Raw genomic sequence first — 17,565 nt, forward strand, 5'->3', positions numbered from 1 at the left:
TGGCTGAAACTACTGTTCTTCTGTAGATCTGAATTCTTTCCTTTTGTATACTATAACTATAAATCAACATGGATTAGAGCTATTTTATTAAAACTCTAACATCTCAGCCTCTCCAAGGAGGAGTTCCTAATGATGGGCTATGAGCAGGCACTTAGTGCATCTAAACAAAGTATTAAGGATCAGGAAGTTCAACAAGACATGTCTGCTAGCAGGGATTCTTAACCTTGGCAACTTTAAAACTTGTGGACTTCAACTCCCAGAATTCCTCAGCCAGCAAAGCTGGCTGAGGAATTCTGGGAGTTGAAGTCCACAAGTCTTAAAGTTGCCAAGGTTGAGAACCCCTGCACTACTGGTTAGAACTGAGAGGCCATAATATGCTCCAATAATTGATCAAATATGTCAAGTTGCAATTGGCTGTCTGAAAATTTGTTTTCACCTCTCCTTTGCTCAGGGCTGGAGACCTCTAAGTTTTCAAAATGGCATTACTGATTTCTAAGATCTAAATACCTAGCCCATCTTTAGGCTAATATCACAAGCCAGTAGGCAAGTGATTGCTCTATTTTTGCCTACCTGGAGAATACATTTTGATGTATTCTGCAACTGTTCACATTCCACATTCTTTTATTATAGTTAAGGGGTCTTTTTGTCTAAAGTCAGATCTTTCAGTTATTCAGTTATTTATTTGCTGATAAATAAATGGCTTCAATTTTTTTTTAAAAAAAAATAGATATACATTAATATTTATCCTTTAAGGAATCTCAGATTTATCCCAAGTACATTTTATTTAACATATTTATAACTTGCCTACAATGCAGAGGATCTTGAGTGGTTTATACTGCATAATGCATTGTACTGATAAAGGAGAATATTTGTAGTTCAGGGTTGAAACGGGGGGTCTTTGGTGCTCTCTGAGCTTGGTTGTTTTCTTGCAGACATTTTGTTATCCAAACTAGGTAACATCATCAGTACTAGTAAGGAATGGCTCTCAATTTATATTCTAGTGATTTGCCCTGTCAGTGTTGGTGGGAATTATCTTGGAGGTTCTTTGGTTGAGCTTTTACTGCTACCTTGTTTGACAGTTCCTTGATAGGGGCATTGTTTACTTCTTGATTGTTGGTCTGATGTTAATCTGATGCTAACATCATTAATCTGATGTTAGTCTATCCATTTTGTTGGAAGATGTTGTACAGATGACCTGTTTCCTTTTTCTGCTGCTCAGGATTGCTGCACTGTGTTTGTCTTATCTGAATAGAGTTCTTACACAAGAACAAGCCAAGTACAAAAACAGTAGAGAAGTTCTGGAAGCCTGTCACTCAGACAAATTGGCCATCAACAGACACAATACGTACCGGTATAAACAATATCTACCTACTCTGCAGAAGAGACAATCAACAAGCCAAAAGAGAACAAAAAGACCCAAGCATCTCACCACCAGCAATCAACACCTGGATGAACATAGATTAACATCAGACCAACAATCAAGAAGTAACAATATCCCAGTCAAGGAACTGCCAAATAAGCTAACACTAAATAGCCCAACCAAAGATCCTCCAAAACCACTCCCACCAATGCTGACAGGGCAGGCCATTAGAATATAAACTGGGAGCAAACCCCACTCCTTACTAGCACTGATGATGTTACCTACATTGAGTAATGAAAAATCTGCAAAAAAACCAACCAAGCTCCAAGACCAAGGACCTCTCATAATGTATTGTGTTCATCAGTAAGTGCCCAGTAATATTTACCATGTAAAATATGGAGTGATGCTCCATTTTTTAAATGACATTCATAGACTTCCTTTTTTGCTAATTGATGAATATTATTAATAACTTAGGTGTCTACCTGGTAAAAGAAATACATATTAACCTCATATTTAAGAACTCCCATAACCATTTAATATTGTTTTGGATGGTACAAGCTAAAATCCAACATTTTTGATAAATCAGGTTCTTTATTCTTATTTTTTACATACCCATACCTGCATACCTATACATACACCGTATGTCACAAAATTGCCTGAGAATTTATGTATAGCCTAAGTCAGACATGTCAAACTCGCGAGGTCACGTGACATCGCGCAACGTATTGGGAAAGTTTTGCCATTGCCGGCAATGGAGTGGGTGCAGCTTCCACATGACGTTTCTGGCCCACGGGCTGGCAGTTTGACATCTTTGGCCTAAGTGATGCCATTTTATTTGCAGTACAAAGGGAGAGCAAACCTGCATGTATTTGAAGATTGGTGTGGAGGAGCTGTGGGACATCTAAGGAAAAATCTGCATTTCCCCCTATATCCTCATGTAAGTATAATCTATTCTCCAATAAGATGCCAGTGTTTCATAGCTTCCAAAAGAGTGCTTCCTCTCTTTTTCTATGCAGTAAATATTCTTAAGCCCTTCTGAAGTGAATTTACATTTTGTTAAGTGTAATTTGGCTTTATCTGAATGTTAATGAATGCCAGATAGTAATATCTTTCATTTAAGACAGTGTTTCCCAAACTTGACAATTTTAAGGCATGTGGACTTCAACTCCCAGAATTCCACAGCCAGCGTTGCTGGCTGTGGAATTCTGGGAGTTGAAGTCCTCATGCCTTAAAATTGTCAAGTTTGGGAAACACTGATTTAAGAGTATTTACCATTCATTCATTCATTCATTCATTCATTCATTCATTCATTCACAGCATTTATAAACAGTTCCTATCATTCCGACTCTTTGTATACAACAAAGTAAGAAAAATCAAAGTGTACAAAAGTAAAATAATCACAGTCAGTCTTTTCTCTCAGGTCCCATCATGATTTGCTGGGCTACAGTTTCTCCTAATTAAAGATTGTGCTGTCCAGACATCATTTGAGTTGTAGTTCAGTACAACCCAAGGACATAAAATTGAGTAAGAATGTAGTCTGTACAGCTTCCTGTCCCCATGACTGTGGCCAAGGAATTCCCACTGGTTTAGGACTGACCAAATATGGGAACTCTCACAAAATTAGAATCTGATAGAGGAAGTTATACAGTAGAGTGTGGGAAGATTAGCAGTACAATTGAAATTCCCACTTGGCTTCATTTATTATTACAAATGATGCTTTTAGATTCTTACAATAGGCACTTTGCTGGATGAGTGAATGAATTTTATAGCCAAAGGCCAGCAATGTAAAAGGGCTTAGAAGAGGAAAACATCAAGACAATTGTGCAACACATAATAAAGCAGACAGTAACACTAAAGTAATAGGACATTATTTACTATATCTGGAGAGAAAGTTTAACTGGCATTCTCTCATTTTGCTAATGTTTTGTGTAATGCTTTGATTTTGCACAATGCATAGGAGAAGCTCATATATATAAATTCTGTTTTCCAGTGTGTGCTATCACAGTGAATACAATTGGATAGCATTTCTCCAACATTCCACTTTCCCAGTGTGAAATGGAATGTTACATGCAAAGAACTTCTTTTTGTCCTTTCTATCTTGTAGACTCGTACAACAGTAAAAAAGTTGGCTGTGTCACCCAAGTGGAAAAATTATGGGCTACGTATTTTTGGCTACATTCATCCCTTCAAAGATGGTGAGTACAATAAATTCTCCTTCGAGGGCAGAGCTTCTTTTCTGGAGTTTCTCTCCCCTAGCTTCCTGCCAGAATATTTTTATTCAAAAAATCCCCTATTATTGTCTTTCTCCCACAGTCTCACCCTGGGCATTGTTGTGCAGCTTCAGAAGAAGCCAGATTACCTAAGTAATGATTGTAACACATTTTGCTCCTCACTGCCCTTCTCAGGTCACAAGTTACATGCCTTCAGAAAGCTTATGAGATTTATGAGTAAAGTATTTCTTTCTCCTCCCTTCTTAAAAATAAACAAACAATGAGGCACTGCCGCTCCAGTTTTTTGAGATCAGACAGTAGCATTTAAGAACACATGGTACTAAATTGCAGGTAGCCTGCCAGGACAGGAAACAAATTTATATGTCAACTTTCCTGCTCTTATTAGCTAAATTATCTTTCCTTGTCTTATAGGAGATTTTCAGTTTTCTGTAGCTTCGGATGATAATTCTGAATTTTGGCTCAGCTCTGATGAGACTCCAGCCAATATACGTCTGGTGGCGTTTGTGGGCAAGGTGGGCAACTTCTGATAATAAGATAATGATAAAGGTATCGTAGCAGCTTTCCATGGGTTGATGTGTTTCTTATAGCCTTCTTACAAATAGTACCATTTGGCATCATCTCTTTGGTTCCTTACTGAGAGAGTTAAATGTAAATGAAATTGTAGTGTTGCCACTGGGAGACATATAAACATTGAACCAACTCAGCTGTGAGTTTTACATCTGGAGGCTGCATAATTAAAACCTGGATCTATTGTACGAAATTCAAATGTGTGTGTTTGAGGGTCTGTTTGAAATTCTCACATGTTGCAATAGTGATATTTTATATGCAAGTCCCCTTCTGCTCCTGTGGTTCACAGCTTGAGTCCATTTGGTTTCTTCACTAACACCACTTTGCATTGTAGGTCTCTTGTCTATGGCTATAGCACAAGGTTTATGCTTATATCTCTCAGTTCATTTAGAGTGAAAATAGAGTTCTCATTTCCATTTCCATAGAGTCTATTTACCTCTATGTCAGAGAGTAAAGAAATGCTGGAAATAAGGCAATTTTTCCCATATAAAGGAGGAAGTTTGCAGTTTGATTTCAAGCAAAATGCTTTGGTTTATTGAGTTGGTTAATTAGTTATTACATTTATTTATGCACTGCCAAGTTCCTAGATTCTGGATGGTTTACAAATTAACTATCGTAGAAGCATTATATAAAATTCCAAACAGTTACTCTGTCCAATTGCCAGATCAAACCATCATAACCCAAGCCACCAATCAAATAAAAATAAAGCAGGAGCCCAGTGTCACAATAAAATAAAAGTTTAATAAAGCACACATTTTTTAAAAAACAATTAAACAAAATAATACTGGCGGCCTGGAGAAAGGTCCGAATTTGAGGTTAAATTATTCCATAGCATTAAGGCTACCCAAAACAGCTTCTGGATCCATGACCCCTTAACTTGTCAGGGCCCTCAGCATCCGTTCCCTGCATGCTTGTATAGGTTGGGGAACATCCAATTAGGAGAGACAAGTCCTCAAATAACCTAAAACCAAGTCACAAAAGGCATTACAGATTTAGGACAAAAAATCGAATTGGCTCTGGAAAACTAATAGTAACCACAACTTCACATTACAATTACATTTCTCACATATTACGAACCAGGCTACTGCATTTTTACCAATTGAATTTTACAGTTAGAGATAACTCCTGGAAGAGCATATTACAGTCATTTAATTGTTGGGTGTGATTACTATTGGTACAGTTTCTTTATCCAGGAAAGGCTGCAAATGGCACATCAATTTCAGATGGACAAGCTCTCCTTTGGTCATGGTTTCTATCTCCTGTTCTAGTAAGACCTGAAGTTTTCAGGAAATTGCCTAATCCACAGATCTTCCCCTTCAAAGGAGAGTGTAACCTCTTCAGATGTGTTAAAGCAGCGGTTCCCAACCTGTGGGTCGCGACCCCATTGGGGGTCGAACGACCATTTCACGGGGGTCGCCAAACAACACGATCCGCCATTTTTTCCGCCATTTTTTCCCCTTTTCCTTAGCTGTGCTACTCCCTCTTATTCTATTGGCTTTCGAAAGCCAATAGAATAGACTCTCTTGAACAGAGTCTAATTCTATTGGCTTTCAAAAGCCAATAGGAATTGCCCAGGGCTGTCTCTGCCCTGCTGAGCCCGCCAAAAGCCCCAGTCTGCAAACAGTGCTGCAAGGGGAACAGTCTGCAGAGCTTCCCTTCCTGTTGAGCAACTAAAAAGTAAGTAAAAGAGGGCCGGGGGTGGGAGGCCGGTGGGTGCAGGGAGGGTTGCTGGCACACGTGGGGCCCGGCAGGTGCCTTACCTGCCTTGGGCTGGGCCAGCTGGTGGCCCAGCCGGTGGTCACCCTGCGCCGCCGCTGCCGCGGCCGCCCGGGAGCATCCGGGCCTGCCTGCCACCACCCCTTGCAAGCTATGCCTCAGCTGGCGCAGGGGGCGGCACCGCACATGCGCGCCACGCCGCACATGCATGCCGTGCAGGGGGCGGTGCCGCACATGCGCACCGCGTGCTTATGACCGGGGTCGCCAGTATAAAAAGGTTGAGAACCACTGTGTTAAAGGATCAAGAATAAAGCAGGATTCAGTCTGAGCTAACAAGTCCACAATAGCTCCGTAGCATTAGGCAAAGACTTTACCAATAGCACCTCTGATCTGGCCTATGATGATTTTATGTAACTGGGTATCATCAGCAGTGGCTGTTGAAGGATCTGAAGGAGGGCGTATATCTGGCAGAACTACCTTGCCTTCTTTCTCTGATCAGGTTTTAGTGATGCATGCTGAGTCTGCCCATTCATGTGCTTCAAGGTCATGAATGAAAGAGGTCTTATTACGAACAGACTTGATATTTTCTAAGATCAGCCTGAGGCTAAGACATCCAGAAATCTAACCTTCAGGTTCAAGGGTGGGTACCTGGTAAAAAAATGGAAATCTGCACCAAATTGTGGTTCCTCTTTTTCCTGTAACAGCCAACTCATCACAACTACCTCTTCATGTGACTCAAGCAGTTGGGCATCCTATTAAAATCCATTCATACTGTGAACAATTTGCAGTTTTAGAAAGAAGTAGCATAGGAAGCATAAAAATATATACAAAATAACTTCAGCAGAGAAATCTACAGTGTTAGTGAGTTTTAGCTTAGCTGTCTAACTTTAAAATGTTTGAAAACAGCTACATAAGTGCTTCTGCCCCCCTGCTGTCAACAAACCCTCTGTAGATTTTTCTGAATCTTGAGAAAAGTGCATTCCTTTGCATTTACAGACACAAATGTAATGGACACAGAGAGAATTAATGCAACTCCCCAGGCTATTTTGATTTCTACAATCGTAGCACTGTTTTGCTGTTCAGCAAACCTGTATCTTTGACGGAGGCAGCAAAGTTATGACTGAGGCCTCAAGGACTGCTCATTCAATATTACTCATGGCATGTTATGCCTTATAAGGGATCAGCAAAGAAAGGGTTGGATCTGTGTAACAACTCCAGAGTTGTTTAACTCTGCCCTTAGCTCAACTTCTCATGAAAAGAAAATTTTTAATCTGGAAACCTAGAGGGTGTATTTTGAGGAGTTAGAGAATTTGGTAATATCTGCTCTATAATGTTTAAAGATGGAAATATATCACACACACAATGAGAATGGTGTTCCTGCTTTATCCCTTAGCTCACGGGTCTTCAAACTTGGCCCTTTTATGACTTGTGGACTTCAACTCCCAGAATTCCTCAGCCAGCAACGCTGGGAGTTGAAGTCTACAAGTCATAAAAGGGCCAAGTTTGAACACCCCTGCCTTAGCTATTAAAACTATTACAGTATATCTGACTACTTTAGTCTAGCTACCCCTGGTTCAATGCCTTCAGTTGTGTTGGAATTGCATCTCTCCAACTTGCAGCTAGCAAGATCAAAGACACATCTGGAGAATACCAGCTAGGCAGATCTAGATTCTGCAAGGAAATGACCTTGGGCAAAAGTTTTCTGTGCTTGGAGTTACTTTTCTAGGATTCCTTATTCCAGTCAAGGAATAGGAAGGAAATGCTATTTGCAAAAACTCTTAGTTTCTTTCACAGTTGTTGCAAGAAGCCAGAAAGGACTAGTTTTTTTTTTTAAATAGTGAAGTGAGCAGAATGTTATTGTTCCAGAAAGAGATGTGAAAGAGTTAAACTACATTTCTTGCACCATTTTTTTTTAGCCCTGAATTAAAGCCTCCGAATTTGCTTGTCAGTAAAGAGCAGGGGTCTTCAAACTTGGCCCTTTTATGACTTGTGGACTTCAACTCCCAGAATTCCTCAGCCAGCATGCCACAAGTCATAAAAGGGCCAAGTTTGAAGACCCCTGGTAAAGAGCAAAGAAGAAAGAGAACCTTTGGGAGAAAAACACATAGAAATACTGTATGCATGATTAATAGCTTGGTTCTAAAAACATTAGGAAGTAGGCAATTGCTAGGAACATTCTTTTAAGACAGAGACATTTTCCTATGAAATTGATCAGATTTCATATCTGTTTCCCCTTCCTCTGAACATGTGTTTTTTATTGCTTATCTCACTTATATTTCAAAGATTGTCTCTCAAACATTGGGAAGTTTTGAAATCCCCAGGTGCACCAAACAGATTCGTAATCCGTGACTTTTGACTTTCTGTTAACAAATTAAAGCAGCACAAAATTAAAACTTCCTTTATGGTCAGATTTCAAACTTGAATGGCCAAGTCCCAGGACAGACATAGTTCTCTCCATTTGTATATTTGTAATGGATGCACAAAGGCCGGTGTCAAAACTTGCACATTTATGTCCCCTTTAACATTAACCAATGGAACAACCTGCCTCCAGAAGCAGTGAATGCTCCAACACTGAAAGTTTTTAAGAAGAGACTGGACAGCCATTTGTCCGAAATGGTGTAGGATTTCCTGCCTGAGCAGAGGGTTGGACTCGATGACCTCCAAGGTCCCTTCCAACTTTATTATTACTACTACTACTACTACAACTACTACTACTACTACTACTACTACTACTATTATTATTATTATTATTATTATTATTATTATTATTATTATTATTATTATGGATCATCGCACAGTCAGCCAGATGTTCAGACTGGATTTGGCATTTTGTCTACCTATCGAGTCCTTACCCAGGACCTGGGATAGGCAGATGTGGATGTTAACAAGGTCCGCGCTAGATATTGGAGTTCCTGGATATCTGGTGAAAAATGGGTTACAGGACTCAGGACTGTTGGCTGAGCAACCAGGGCCAACAGCTGCAGAACTACTGGAAGAAAAGGTGTTTACCCGTCGCAGATACACAGTGATTGAAAACAAAGAAATAATGATCTGTTACTACAGATCAAGTCCAACAAGAATAATAATAATAATAATAATAATAATAATAATAATAATAATAATAATAATAATAATTATTATTATTATTATTATTATTATTATTATTATTATATAAGGAATACTCAGACCTACCTAGGATCAATGCCACATCCCTGTGATATGAGAATGCTGTAGAACATTCTGAAGCGATTGCCAGCTGAGATTATTAATTTACAGCTTAGTTGTTATCCCATAACAAATGCTTCAAAGGCAATTTCATAGCTTTTTCTCTGGGTGCTCCATTGCTCTGCCTTCCACCTTCTTGAATTTTCCCCTCCTGAAGCCAACATGCTGTAGTGGCCTGTCACCCCTTCTCCACATTTTCTTTAAGAATGATTTTAAAAGCAGATTTGTTGTTGCTTTCACAAAGCTGTCATTTTTATTCCCTCCCCATAGATGCAAATACAAAGGAAAAATGAGATTGGGAGCAATAGGATGCAGGCGGGAACATTGATTTCCTTGTAATTTCCATACTTCTCTGTCTTCTTTGATTCCAGTTCTAGGTAGCAGAGATAGGAATGCTAACAAAGACACAAGTGATTTTTTTTATCATTTGTGTGGTGAAACTGAGACAGTGCCTTAAACAGAAGAAAAAGTTGTGGCATTATTTATTTATTAGATTTTTATCCAACTTTTATTACTTTATATATAATTCAAGGCAGGGAGCATCCCTAATATTCCCTCCTCCTCCTATTTTTCCCACAACAACAACAACCCTCTGTGGCGAATTGGGTTGACAGAGAGTGATTGGCCCAAAATCACCCAGCAGGCTTTCATGCCTAAAGTGGGTTTACAACTCACAATCTCCTGATTTCTAGACCACCTCCTTAACCACTACACCAAACCGACTCTCACTATTGTAGAGATTGAAATCATTAAGGAGGCCCTATCATGGGACAAGCTTTACCATTCTTGCATTATCACAGAGGTGACCAGTTGCAAGCCATTCTTGTTTGATCAGTCCTTTTCCATTTTGCCTATATGCAAAAGCCAAGCCTGGCTGGATTAGATTAGTGCTTGAATTGGAGAATATCAAGAGATCTCAGTAGGTCAGTCTGGAAAATAAAATAAAAAAATTCTGGAAGAAGGCAATAGTAACAAACTTCTCCAAGTAGCTCTTTTTTAGATGTCAGTTGTCATTAATGAGGTTATTAGAAAACATCAATACTTTTTATTGCTGCAAAAAATGAAACAATATCTTCATTTCTTCTTTTTCCTCCTCCTTAGCTGGGCTCTGAGTGGACTGCTCCAGGAGAATTCACAAAATTTAGCTCTCAAGTCTCGAAGCCAATCCGGTAGGTGTTACTGCCATGTCCTTCCATTTTTCATTTTGACGGATAGACTGACCCTAAGAATTAAAGGAAGAATAATTCACTACTTTTGAAACTGACAAAGGAGAGAGCAGCCAAGTCATGAAGTGGAAGAATGGCTTTTCATTTTTCTTCAGGCTGGTTTGTTTTTGCTTTAATTCTCTCTGCTAAAACCTGTGGAAGTGGAGATTACTGTAGCCCCAAGAGTGCATACTCCATGGGCTCAATCTGAAATCATATAACAGAGGTAAGTTGAACTTTTGAACTGATAAGTGCAAGGCCAGCCGCAGAGCATTCTGTTTCGGTTCCTGTTGCTGATGGGAAGATTTTCTATGGAGAGCATTGGGATCTCCAGAACAGATTCAACCCAGCAGAGAATCTTACTCTCTTTCTTCAACCACTCTTCTGAATTTCCAATTTTCTCACAGTCCCTTATTCAGGCCTCTAGGAACTGATGCTTGAAGGTTCTAAAGGAGTCTGTTCAAAGGACTCTTCCCAACAAGTCATGCAAAGAGCATATTGCAGAAAGACGTCACATATATTTCGGTATGCTTATATCAGAGTCGGTGTAATCTGCCCCCACCTAACTTCTGTACTGAATTAGATCCATGAGATGGATAGAACTGGTCAGTTGAAGCCAGTGATGGGATTCAAATTTGTGAACAACCAGTTCTCTGTGTGGATGCCACTTCCAGAAGTCCATTCTGGGCCTGTACACCAAAAAATTAGCTATAGGTTCTGCCGAAGTGGTGCAAACCGGCTGAATCCCACCACTGGTTGAAGCCCTTGCCCCAAAACAGTTGCTCTGAACTTCCTGCCTGGCCAAGTAGAATAATGACCTCCACACTGGAGGTGTGGTTGAAATGGGGGTGACCTTGCTTTTTTCAAAGAGCTTACAAATTCACAAATATCAGGTGGTCATGCACCATGTAATTCCATATTGAGAAGTAACATATTGGGTATTAAGGAAGGGTTGACTGTTTAGAAGAAACAGGATGCTGAGTAATAGCTATGAAAATATATTGAGGCAAGCAGGGAGTCTGCAGCAAAGTAGGATGAGTTATGGCAAGCCCTTCCCTTACATACCTGTGTGGTGACCCCATTGTGGGGCAATAGCACAATAATAGCATTGGGCTTACTTAATGCTACAAAACCACATCTTGCTCTTTTCTTGCCAGTTAACCAGCCTAGTGAGTTCTTTTTTGCTGGTAATTGCCAACTGCCAACTGAAAGCAGAGCAGCAACTGACCTGGTTTCTGTTGTTTGTTTTGCTAACAGCAAACAACTAAAGTGCCATTTTTATATTATTATTATTATTATTATGGTTAGTCACACAGTCAGCCAGAGGCTTAGACTGGCTTTGCATTTTTGATGGTGTTTAAATGCTGATGATGTTTAACTGATGCTCCAAATATTTTAGTACTGCACCCAAGATGCCTATCACTATTGGTACTATCTTTGCTTTATTTTGCCATAGTCATTCTATTTGCAGATCTTTTTATTTTGTGACTTATTATTATTTAATTTTCTGAATATTGAGTTGTCAGTTGACTTCAGTGACTGTACATGGTTAACTTTAGATCCAGCTTTCCTGTTTTAATCCAAGATCAAAAAGCAATTTGCTATGTTCTCACAACATTGTAGTTCCGATCAAATAAATCACAGCACAACTTAACATAATGGTCTTGCTTACATGATGTGCTAAAATTGTACCTAAACTCCAACAAACATTGAACCATAAACTGCCCATCCTCATTTTAACTTGTACAAACCGAGGCTGTTCTGTATCTTCTCTTTTTTCTTTACTGTCTTCTGTTCTCCCCCTGGTTTATGCAAAGGCTGGTCACTTTGAAGCTAAGCTACTTTCTGTCAAATTAGAAGTCTGTCAGCTTCATTCTTGTTGTTTTTATTTTTCTTTGAATGCAGCTGGCAACTCTCTTATGACCGCATCTTCTTTTGCCCCATCAGTTTATTGTCAAGCTGGATCTCTCTTGGCATTTTGCTGAAGAGGTGTTTCCCTTATACACAAAATTGTTTTCTCTTGTTTTGTATCCTGTCAACAGAAAAGCATATAGGCCATTTGAGTAATTGAGAGTCCTTAGAAGGTATTTGTTCTGATTCATACAGAATTTTCAGTACTGGAGCTGCAGAATCTCTTGGAAATGACTGTCTCTTCTTAATTTCAATACAATACATTGGTTTTTTTGCCAGGAGGGTCCTCCTAAGCAGCAGACTGCCCATTCATGATATTGTGAGTTTATGCTCTTTTAACACATATAATTCCTTTGTCCTTTCCATGCAGTAAAGGATTATTTCGCAAATAATTGTAATGACATGAAAGTAATATTTTAATAGATCTCTGTGAAGGTTACCATTTTTTTTCTGGAAGTCATAGTCTATGCACTGGTTTCATTTCCCCCTAACTCCTAATATACTGTATAGTTGTCTTTTTTTCTCTTTTTTCTTTGTATAGCCTCTTTTTTCTTTGTATAGAGCTTATGTTATATCATCAAACTGGAGGTGAAGTGTGGGCCTTCCAGAGTTTCCTCACTAGGGTTGAGACACTAACATTTCCAAAGTAATAATGACGTGTGCTGAATGCTTATTGCTTTTCTCTGTTGCTAGAGGAGAGTGATGAGGACAGTCATTCGAATGCAGGAACAGAATATGAATGGACACACGTATGCCTAAAGAATAGAGGAGCTAAGATGAAGCTGACTACTGGCATGATGGAAATTTTCCAGCAGCAATACCATCATGTTGGTACTTAGTAGAATTTTTAAAATGTGAATCTTTCGATGATCTAGCACTGATTCATGCAGGGAGGAATATTAAAATAACAGCATGTACTTGTGTCACTAAACAATCTAAGCACTCAGCAGATCAAGAAACAAAGGCCAATATAGTTTTATCTCAGTTTCTCTGTTGGAGACATAGTGAGACTGAGAGTAATTCACTATTTCAACTCCAAAAAGCTATGGATTTAAGGTTCCCTTAAATCTTCCCCTGCCCAAAATTTCACCAGAAATAGGCAAGCTCTCTTGCTCTAGAGCAGTGGTTCTCAACCTTTTGAATACCGCGACCCCCCAACCGGTCGTAAGTCGAGGACTACTCAACCGGTCATAAGTCGAGGACTACTCAACTGGTGCAGCACCATTTGCAGAATGGGACTTTTGGCGGGCTCAGCAGGGCAGAGACAGCCTGGACAATTCCTATTGTCCTAGCCTCTATTCAAGAGAGTCTATTCTATTGGCTTTCAAAAGCCAATAGAATAAAAGGGAGTAGCACAGCTAAGGAAAAGGGGAAAAAAAATGGCGGACTGCGTTGCTTGGCGACCCCCGTGAAATGGTCGTTCGACCCCAAATGGGGTCCCGACCCACAGGTTGAGAACCACTGCTCTAGAGTTTGGGCCAGTCAAACCTTATTTTTTGAATGAGTTTGTTTTCCCTTTTCCATGTATCCCATTCTTGAAAACATCCCAGGTATGTGATATGGGTGTTCTCAAACCCCATGAGAAACAGGAATGACTAGAGCTTAACCCCAAAGTATTTGATCGTGAATTTTCTTGAAAGAACTAAAAAATAAATGCCTGTATTAGATATCTCTGAATATTACAAGGCAAAGTCAGGAGCAAGTTAGCAAAGGTATCTTATAGCCTTTCCATTATTAATAGCTCTTATACACTGCCCTATAGTGCTTTACAGCACTCTCTGAGTGGTTTACAAAGTCAGCATATTGCCCCAACAATCTGGGTCCTCAATTTACTGACCTCGGAAGGATGAGTCAACCTTAAGTCAGTCAGGAGCGAACTCCTGGCAAAGGGCAGAGTTAGCCTACAATACTGCATTTTAAACACTGCACCACCACAACTCTTAATGATTAATGATTCCTTATTTCTGTTCCTGGAAATGATTTGATACAATCCATACTTGAGAACTTGCTATATTTTAGTTCAATGTTTTTTTTCATTTTCTGGAAACTGTGACTTTAAATGGAAGGGTCCAACTTCTGTACATCTGACATTGGCTCACCAAAGGATATCCATGAGCTGTACAACATTTCTCCGGTCCCGTGGCTAGAGTTTTCAAACTGATGGGGGTGGGTGGGTAAGAATTGTTACTTTGCTGCAGATTGCCTTGCAGATGATTAGCTTGGGACAAAGTACTGTGGTAATCTAATTAAGGCCCAATGGAAAAAAGTGGAAGGGAAAGTTGGGCATCATTAGTACGGGCGACAATTGTTGGGACTTATTTCCATACCCAGTTCAATAAAACAGCTGACTGGAGACCAGCCAACTTTGATAGCAAGAAGTCTGTCTACCTCCAGGAATTCCCAGGGGAAATTAGAGGAGCTTTTTATCCTTGTTCAATTGAAATACAGCTATGATGAGCAGGACTCGACAGTGCTAGTTTACATGCCCTGCTTGTATGTATCAGTGTACACACACACAAACACATATATGGTATAAAAAGTGTCTATATGTCTACTTTGGGACATATTTTACAATATGTGTATGTTTTCTTTAATGGTGTTATTGTGAATCACCTCTGGCCCAGTGAGTGGAGGAATGTTTTTTTTTTAAAATCCTTTAAATAAAATGAAATAAATACATTTGCATGATTTTCCTAATCTACAACTTTTCTTTGCGGCTTTGTTCCCAGGCCTTATTGAGCTCCATCACTGAATCCCTCTGCCGGATCACATAAACTTCCTTTATTCAAGTCTTAGCCAGAAATATACTTGGAATGATTTTTCCTCTTAGGCTGCAAGTGTTACACTACCCTTATTTATTTTAAAAAACCAAATGCATATTCCATGCTTTCACTAGCAACTGACCATGTAATATGTAATAGTAGTAAAGTTGGAAGGGACCTTGGAGGTCATCTAGTCCAACCCCCTGCTCAGGCAGGAAACCCTAGACCATTTCGGACAAATGGCTGTCCAGTCTCTTCTTAAAAACTTCCAGTGATCTGTAATCTTAGAAACAGTAACTTCTGGCTTTGAGGAAACTCCAGGATCACTGCTTTTCTTTTTTCTTTTTGCCCAAAATACTGGATCTTCATAAAGAAAACTAAGCTTTCCTTTAGTTCGAATGATTTTTGATCCAGAAGATAGGATAAGCAATGGTTGGTTTTAAATTACAAGGAGATAGATTTTGGTTGAACATCAGGAGAAATTCCTAAGTGTAAGAGCTTTTCAAAATCAGAGAGTCTCAAAGAATGATGAATTCTCCTCTATTGGAGATGTTTAAATGGGTGCTGGATGATCACCTGTCAGGGATGCTGCACTAGTAGATTCCTGTGTTGAATAGGAAGCTGGACTTGATCATATCTAAGATCCCTTTCAGTTCTTCCATTTTGTAATTCCATGGCTTGAATTTTTGTTATCTTAATCAGTATTGTACATCATAAAATATACTAGATTGCTTATTGGTTAAAATGCATAGACGTGCTTTCAGACTTTCTAAGAATTGCATCCTTCTTGAAGAGAAGAAAGAAAAGAACGGAAATATATGTTCTAAACCAAGGGTCCCCAACCCCTGGGCCGTGGCCCACTACCGGGCCATGGCCTGTTCGAAACCGGGTGTGGGAGAAAAGGATAAGTGCACAAGCAGAGCTTCACACATGTGCACAAGCACCCTCTGGTCAAGCACCCTCCACTCATGCGTGTGGAGCACAAACACCCTCTGCTTGGGAGCAAATCCATTTGTGTGAGTGGAGGGCATGCATATGCACTGTTTGCACAGATGGAGCTATGCGCATGCACGTGTGCTTTTCACTCATGCCCCTCCCACGCTGGGTCGGTTTGCCAAGCTGGAAAGGATGGGGATTGTTGTTCTAAACAACACTTGTGTTCTTACACTGAAGCAGGGGTGCAGTTTATGAGGGTGAAGGTTCGTTCTCTGAGCTTGTAGATGCAGTTTATGTTAGCTATTTGAATTTGTCAGGAACTCTTGTTAGAATAGAAGTCCCCAACCTTTTGGGCACCAGGGACAGTTCTGTGGAGAAAGGTTTTTCTGTGGATCGGAGAGTGTGTGATTTTGTGTGCTGTCTGCATCCCATGGATGGGAGGGACTTTGCTTGTTTGTGCAGACCAGTTGTGGGCATGCTGCGGCCCAGTACCAGTCCACAGACCGGGGGTTGGGGACCCCTGTGTTAGAGGACATGCGAGTGAACATATGTCAAGTACTATATAAGTCATTGAGTAGTAACAAATGCTGTTCAAAAGGAAAAGTGCTCATAACATACTTTTCTTGGATGCCAAGATTAGGCTTCAGGCAGCTATTGGTGAATGCTAACAGACACCAATATTTCAAGTAACAGTTAAATATATTAAGATATACATAGGGAAGTAAAATCTCACTGGAATATAAACTGCATTCTAAAATTTCCTAGTCCCTTAAATACATTTATTTAACTTAAAATGAGTCAGAAGAGAGATAACGTTGTATCTTTTATCTATCGCTCCTTTTATGTTCCAGGGATCATAAGGTTCATAAGTGTGAAGAGATGGTGCAATCTCCAACATTTAGATCCTGAATTCTATGTTTTGATCTGTCTCCTTTTTAGATTGTAACATATACTATATCTGTTAAATCTGTTACATTTTATGGCCCTTCTGAGTTTCTGTCTAAAATCTTACCTGGGTATTAATAAACAAGGAGAGGTAAATGTAGGGTCATTGCCCATATTGAGGGATACAATTCAGTGCAGGTCATTCCAGCTTTTGATAAAAGTATGAAAATTCTTCACCTCAGATGGAGATTTACTTTCTAAAATTTATGAAAAGACCCAGAAGTCTCTCTCTCTCTCTTTTTTTTTTTCTTAATGTTTAATGCCCAACATGCTTACCACAGCATGGGGCTCTTTGAAAAGGAAAGCCTTTGTACTTCTTCCTTGAATAGCCCTGTGATCATATAAAGTGAAAAAGAATAAGAACAAAGAATCTAAGCTTGATGTAAACAGAAAATCCAAAGATAACCTGGCAATAGAGACAGGCTATTTATGGCAGTTTAAAAGAAAAAAAAAATCAGAGCTTAACCGAGAGTTTTAAAAAAAGAATTTTCCATGGAGCATTTCAGTTAAAAAGCTGTATAATGCACTGTATTTATAAAAGAAAGATGGCCCTGAATGACTAAGAATGACAAAGAATTATAGACAGTTGAAGTGCATCCATAGAGAAGACAATCCATCCATGAACCTTCAATGTTTTTGTAGAGTTCTCACTCTTAGTGAATTTCCTTGTCAAAAGTTGTCTGCTTCCATTCAGTGAACGTAAGATG

General features: G+C 39.5%; 1 protein-coding gene across 2 annotated transcripts in view; it reads left to right on the forward strand.

Moving 5' to 3' along the window:
• The window catches only part of B4GALNT4 (beta-1,4-N-acetyl-galactosaminyltransferase 4), a 210,661-nt gene that overhangs the window by 147,893 nt on the left and 45,203 nt on the right, over positions 1-17,565 (forward strand). For both annotated transcript variants that reach the window (XM_039353242.1, XM_039353243.1), the window contains 4 exons: positions 2,202-2,297; positions 3,465-3,555; positions 4,003-4,103; positions 10,201-10,268. In XM_039353242.1, the coding sequence (XP_039209176.1) occupies positions 2,202-2,297; positions 3,465-3,555; positions 4,003-4,103; positions 10,201-10,268 (356 nt within the window). The remainder of the gene's footprint in view (positions 1-2,201; positions 2,298-3,464; positions 3,556-4,002; positions 4,104-10,200; positions 10,269-17,565) is intronic.

The sequence above is a fragment of the Crotalus tigris genome, unplaced genomic scaffold, assembly GCF_016545835.1.
Source record: "Crotalus tigris isolate CLP2741 ecotype Arizona unplaced genomic scaffold, ASM1654583v1 scf7180000018504.2861643, whole genome shotgun sequence".
In the NCBI taxonomy this organism is placed as follows: domain Eukaryota; kingdom Metazoa; phylum Chordata; class Lepidosauria; order Squamata; family Viperidae; genus Crotalus; species Crotalus tigris.